Below are 7,308 nucleotides of genomic sequence, written 5' to 3' on the forward strand. Positions count from 1 at the left end.
TATATAAAATAATCCATTACATAAGTTATTATCAAAATAACATAAATTATTATAAAAATATCACTAAATAATATAAGTTATAACCAAAATGATCCATAAATAACATAATTTATTATCAAAATAATTCAGTTGCAACATAGTAGTTGGTCTAAATAATTTAATATACACACCAACATTTTTTATTCTTAAAAAACAAACACTAAATATAATTGGGGCGCAACTATGATCCAGTGAGAACACTTTGAGTCTAATTTTCTTGTGATGAAGGTTGACTTTGTGCACTTGAGGTTGAGTTACTCCTAAGCATCTTAATTGGTCTTGGTGGCTGAAATTTTTTGTGTCCTTTATGTTGGGTGTTAGGCCTTGTAGCAGCATTGCCCAATTTGATCCCCCTATGCGCTGACCAAACAGATCCAGCATTTTCAGCTGTGTTATTCTGGGCTGACGATGCTAATGGTGTTGCATTAGTTATTTTCTACCATGGACATCAACAAAAAAATAACAATCACAATTAGTATGAGCTACACAACACAACATAGAATATTAAATATAGAAAAATTTTAATGTTAATTACTCACACGCTTGGTCTTCTAAAGGGGCAGCCTCCCTTATTGTGACCCAATTTTAAACAATGAGAGCATTTTTATTGTAAATCGAGTCTAGATTTGCTTGGACTTTGTGGTTCTTCACCCTTCCCTCTTACTCTTTTCTTTTTGGACCTCCCAATAGACACTCTGTATGGTGGAAGTATCACATCTGGACAAGAGATTTTCTCCCACATAGTGTGTCCAATACAAAGGTTAATCATGGGGTATAACAAGCCACGTAAACAGCTTTTGTATAGTAGCTTGCAACATACTTTCTAATATCATCTTTAGTATAATTAATTGTACTGACTGCATGTGGACAAGACAAATCAGTCATCTAAAACTTTCTACAAGAACATTATTTCTTCAGAAGATCTACAACAAACTTGTCCTTACCTCTTGTCATCTCAAACTTTAAAATTCCAATAGCTACAAGAAACCACCACCCAGAAGCATCAATTTTTTTTTTGTAACTTAAGCTTAATTTTAGGAATAATGTCATCCTTATACTTCTCAATTAATTTTCTATTTTCAGTTTATCTCTTCATCAAATAAACTTTAATATCTTCTAGTATTGTGAATATTAATTTTTTCCTAGACTCAACAATTACATAATTGAAGCTTTCACACATGTTATTGACAACAACATCACACTTAAGATAAAATTCAAACTTTGATTTAGTCTAATACTTCATACGAATTCCTATTAAGTGTCGATATGCACACTCACTGATTTTTCGAATATCCGTCAACTCCTTCTCTCATATTACTAGATATGCACATTTAGTAGCTTTCCACATCCTTTTCTTAAGGTTTAGGCATGAAAATTATTTTTGAAGTTGGTATAAAGATGTTTCACACAGAATTTATTATCAACACTTGAAAATAATTCATCAAAAGTTGGGGACTAGGCCCTGTATATACAGATAAATAGACAACAATATAAATTCAGAATCTTAAATTCACTACCGTACAAGGTGCAGAATTTAATTTCACAACAATATAAGGTGCCAAATTTAAATCTCATATTAACATAAAGTACAAAATTTAAAATTCGCTAAAGAATAAGAAGTAGAATTATTTTATACTAATATTAATATAAAGTACAGACAAAGGCAACTAGTATTTAGATTACTTTTTTTTGTCAGACATAAATGTGTTTCGTAATAATTTATCTTCTCTTATGTCTTCAATCACGTTTGAAAAGAATCATTTTCATGAATCTTTTATCTCAGCTTCCACGTCTGTATATGCAATAGGCAGCATTTGATCATTCGGATCCCATCCTATGGCAACTAATAGCCACCCTCTATACTTAGTATTCAATAAATAGTCATCAAGCCCTATCATGAACCTACACTTTATGAAACTCTCCTTACAAGCTTTTAAACAGATGTAAATCCTATAAAATTGTAGTCTTAAGTCCATTGATGTATTGGGATATTCAGTTTGGGCTGTTGGAAGTAATTGAACTTGCAGCTTCACAAATGAACCAGGTTTGGTCCTCAGTAACTCATGGCAATAGTAATAAAGTATTCTATATTGCTTGATGATCGAAATTTTGTGTGGTCTAGAATTTTATAATAAATTCTCGTTGTAAGTATAGTTTCTAAACCAACAATAATCTTTTCATACAAAAATTTGGTTGTCACAAGTAACAAACCCCAAAAATAATAACCGAAGTATTCAAATCTCGGGTCGTCTCTCAAAGGAATTGTAGGGAAGTGTATTTATTATTAGTTATGAGATTGTATCTTTTTGGGGTTTTTGAATAAGAAATAAGAAAAGTAAATTGCAAAGGAAACAAACTAATAACTATAAAAACTTTTGGCAAGGAATGAGAATTGGAAGTCATATCTTTATTATCGTCCTCAATAGTGATGAGAATTGTTTATTGCTCCCACTTAGTTAACCCTCTAATTATGAAGGAAAGTCAAGTGGATGAATCAATTTGATTCCTCAAGTCCTAGTCAACTCCTAAGGAAATACTAGCTTTAGTGGAATCCAAATCAACTAGCAACTTTCAATTATCAATTAACAAAAGAGTTTGATAACTCAAGTGTCACCAATTACTCAACCAAAGCCAAGAAGAGATAAGTCTAATCTAGAATCCAACCAAGCATTTTGTCAAACACTTGGTAGGCACAAAATAAAAGTATAGAAAACTAAGAAGAGAATATTAAATCTAAGCAACCAATAGCAAGGATTCAATAACAACAAATGAAGAAGCAAGCAATAAACATGAAATACCTCAAATTGCATTAATAAGGAAATTGAATCTAACATAGAGAATTCATAAACTAAATTGGAAAAATAGAGAAATCAATAAGAGGAATAGATGAACTGAAATACTAGAATAAATAAAAATAGAAGAGAAATTAAATTAAAGGAACATTGAACCTGGATTTGAGAAGAAATAAATCTAAAACTAAGATAAACCCTAAAACCTAGAGAGAGGAGAGAGCCCCTCTCTCTAGAAACTACATCTAAAACCTAAAATTATGTGAATGAGAAGTGTCTGTTTGATTCCTCCACTCTGCAACCTCTAATCAATGTTTTCGGGTTTGAAACTGGGTCAAAATAGCCCAGAAATCGCTCCCAACGATTTCTGATACGTACAGCACGTGGCCCCGTCACGGGTACGCGTCGCCCACGCATACGCATCGCTTGTCTGCCGCACCATCCATGCGTACACGTCATGCACGCGTACGCGTCACCTAACAACAAGGCAACTATGACAAATTGTATATCATTGCGAAGCTCCAGATGTTAGCTTTCTAACGCAACTAGAACCGCCTCATTCGAACCTTTGTAGCTCAAGTTATGTCTGATTTAGTGCGAAGAGGTCAGGCTTGACAGCTTTGCAATTCCTTCAATTTCTTGTACTTCTTCCACTTTTGCATGCTTCCTTTCCATCCTCTAAGCCATTCCTGCCCTATAAACTCTGAAAACACTTAACAGACATATCACGGCATCAAATGGTAATAAGAGAGGATTAAACATAGCAAATTTAAGGCCAAAGAAGCATGTTTTCAATCATAGCACAAAATTAGGAAGGAAAATGTAAAACATGCGATTTCTATGAATAAATGTGAGAATGATGGATAAAATCTACTGAATTAAGCATAAGAAAAATCGTAAAATAGCGGTTTATCACTGCTCTTTGAAAGTTTCATTAATGTCAACCAGTGCAATTTGTTTCACCTAGAATGTCTTTGCTCTTGAAATCTGCATATTCCACTTGTTAAGAGTCCTGCCTTGTATAGTGTCTAGCTTTAGTTTGGAATTCTCCTCCACCTTTCGCTTGAAAACCTTAGCTAGCCACTTTGACTTTATCACTTTTATGTCAAATACAGTGTTATAAGAGTGATGATCATTAACCATTCTTAGCTGCTAACTATCTTCATTTACCAATTTCACCGCATATGCAAATCATTCACATCCATCACCACACTTAGCTCTCACCCGGACATTGTCCACCACTGAAAATTTTATGTTTCTCCCAGTGTACATAGCATATGATGTCACAATTTTTTTGAACTCCTCTCTTATCGCATAGAGAGTTCCAATCTCCCACTTATAATTGCTTATATTCTTCAATTCCTTGTAAACAGAAAATTTTCTCTTCTTGCTGTCTTCATGATCTTCACTTGATATCTTCTCTAATTCATCACTGTTCAACCCTTTGTCATCGCTTAAACCATACCTCATTCTCTTTTCAATAGCCTCCTTATTTTTTTTAGTTTCTCCATTGCAGTATTAATTTTTTTAGACTTCTTTATGTCCTGATGCATCTCCTCAATAGTTATATCAACATCAAATAGCTCATTATCTCCATAATAATCATCTTCATTATCACTAAAATGGAAATCAGAATTAACCTCATAATCCAGGTCATTACTGTCACCCTCTTTTTTACTATTCTTTTCATCATTGTTTTCCTCTTCCTCTTATCCATCAATAATATTCTAGATCCCTTTTCAATATTTAAATGGACATCGAGCATTCCATAAATTTGGGCCTTCGTCTTTAGCTCCCCACTTTTGACTTCCACTGAAATATTTTGGTCTCATTACTTGGCCTACAATCAGGTTCCACATATTTTTTCTCCACAATTTTGCTCCCACCACCAACATCTAAATAACCAATGTCATAATAGAAATCATCAGGGACCGAAGTGTTATGCACTACATACAAATCAACCACCTTTTTTTCAACTCCTATATTTACCATTTCTATTACTTCTCCATCACCCCTTAATATCTTCAACCCTTCTAACTTTAACTCAGCATCTTTATACCATAGTACCCCAATATTCTTAACAATGTACTCAAATTTTTTAATCACATCATAAGTCTCTATAATACTCTATTAATCTCTACAACATCAATCAATTATTGTCACCTTACCATCAATATATTCATTTTTATTCTTATCATTACAAAACATATTCCTATGATGAATTCTAACACTAAAATAATCTATTCCTGCCATTATAAAAAAAACTTTTTAGAATAGAGTAACTAATCATTCAATAAAACAGAGTATGCAAGCATGACAGTTTCACAAAAACAGAGCATTATTAACTAAAACCCTCAATCCTTCACTGCAATAAAATTTTAAACTGCAACCAAGAGAAATAAAAAACTCGAAACCTTAATCATTCGAACATTGCATTTTCAAAATGAAAATGGTAGCCTACCTCGTTAGAACCTCTTGCTCAGAACAACGCTACCTCAATGTCTCACTGTGATTGCCTCATTGACGATTAGTGGATGTGGCTGCGTAGGTTTCAACGCACTTGTCTCCCTCGTCTTGAAAGCGTCTTTTCTACTTATTTTTTTCGTTATCTGCTCCTTACCAGTGACGAAGGTCTCTGCTCCCCTCGTTGAAGGTTGAATTGCGTCACCATTGCTTTGTCATTTTGCCCAGAATCGCCGCTCGGCGTCGACGGCGTCACCACCAGCGTCCTTTTGCAATGTTGCCGCAGCAGATTGAAGAGAATGGCGCGACATTTTCCTCCCTTCAAGTATGTTCATTTGAATTTATTTTCTCTTTGATTGCTCTGTGTCCACTAAATCTGTTAATAATTTAAACGTTGTTAACTAAAAGGATAGAATTGATACAAATAAAAAAATTTTAAGACAAAATTGAGATAAATTAAAATTTAAGAATATTTTTTAAATTTTTAATAAACTTCAGAGATAAAAAAATATATTTTAACCAAATTTATATATAAATTACATACATTAAATTTGAATTTATCTCATTTTACATACATACATTTACCTTTCTAATTTTCTCACAAAATCAAAGGACATACATGACAGCCAAAACAACCTCGTTGCCCACGAGGGCTTGAGCCATTGCTTCTTATTATGAAAACATCATGTCATTATATGAACACTCCTTATGAGAAAGAACATCACGTGCTTATTGAGCCAGCATTTTCCTCTCTTAATTTCTAGCTATGTCCAAGTCGTTCCCCCATTTTCCCTTTTTTCCGCGTTAATTTTTCTTCAAAGAAAAGAAGCTATCATCGTTCCCTTTAAAATAATACTTTGCTAGGTTCGTTGATTCTCGCTTCTCAACTCTTTTAGCTTATGGAGTTCATTAATATATGCATAGAGAGATCCCAATTTCTCCGATTTTGATACATATATACAAATAGTTTACACGTCACTCAATAACCTTTTATTTATTTATTTTTATAGCTATTATTTTAAGCGTAAAACATGGCAAAGCGTTGGTGGGATGAAGAACCACCCCACAACACTCCAACAAGCAGCACCAACGGCGACCAAGACAACAACGATGGCGGCGATGACAATAACAACTCCAGCGCGGCGGAGCGAAGAGGAGGAAGAGGCCGCAGGCCACGAGGCCGGCCACCGGGGTCAAAGAACAAGCCAAAACAACCGCTAGTGATTAAGGAGGAGCTCCCAAACGCCCTTCAAAGTCATATTCTAGAGATCAGCGACGGAGCAGACGTGGCTGATTCCCTTTCCACTTTCGCAACCCGTCGTCACCGTGGCGTCGCCGTGCTAAGCGGAACCGGCACTGTCACTGACGTCAATCTCGGGCAGCCTGCGGCGCCCGGAGGCGTCGTTTCACTCCAAGGAACTTTCCAGATCCTTTCCCTTTCCGGTGCGATTCTTCCCCCGCCATCCCCGCCGAGCGCCACCGGACTAACGGTTTACCTCGCCGGAGTTCAAGGGGAGGTGGTTGGCGGTAGGGTGGTAGGACCGCTGGTGGCTTGTGGACCAGTGATGGTGGTTGCAGCAACGTTTGCTAATGCCACGTATGAAAGGCTACCGTTTGAGGAAGAAGAAGAAGAAGAAGATGATCAGGAAGAAGATGAAGTGATGCGGGTGCAGGTGGAGCCGCAGCAGGAGCAACAATCTGGTGTGAACGAGGGTTGTACTGGACCACCTGAACCACCATCACAACCACCACAGGTTTACAGTAATGATCGTTCCGGTTTGTTCTCCGATAACGGTGAAATGGTGACGCATGATGATGTATTTTGGTGATTGGAGGAAGCATGCAGGTTAACTTTATGTCTTTAACTAATAATTAATTGAAGTAAAAATTTATATACAATTATATAGGGAGAGTTAATATTTGAAAACTGTTATATAATTTAATAGATTTAGTTAAATTATTATTTAATATTTTTTAATTATTAATTTTATACAAAAGTAATTAATTATATTAGGTA

General features: G+C 35.3%; 1 protein-coding gene across 1 annotated transcript; it reads left to right on the plus strand.

Moving 5' to 3' along the window:
* The first annotated feature begins 6,012 nt into the window (after positions 1 to 6,012).
* LOC107457813 (AT-hook motif nuclear-localized protein 15) lies at positions 6,013 to 7,301 on the plus strand. Its single transcript, XM_016075992.3, has 2 exons — positions 6,013 to 6,155; positions 6,302 to 7,301. Exon 2 carries the CDS (start codon positions 6,323 to 6,325, stop codon positions 7,118 to 7,120), a length of 798 nt encoding a protein of 265 aa, XP_015931478.1. The 5' UTR covers positions 6,013 to 6,155; positions 6,302 to 6,322; the 3' UTR covers positions 7,121 to 7,301.
* Positions 7,302 to 7,308: the final 7 nt, after the last annotated feature.

The sequence above is a fragment of the Arachis duranensis genome, chromosome 7, assembly GCF_000817695.3.
Source record: "Arachis duranensis cultivar V14167 chromosome 7, aradu.V14167.gnm2.J7QH, whole genome shotgun sequence".
Taxonomy (NCBI): Eukaryota; Viridiplantae; Streptophyta; class Magnoliopsida; order Fabales; family Fabaceae; genus Arachis; species Arachis duranensis.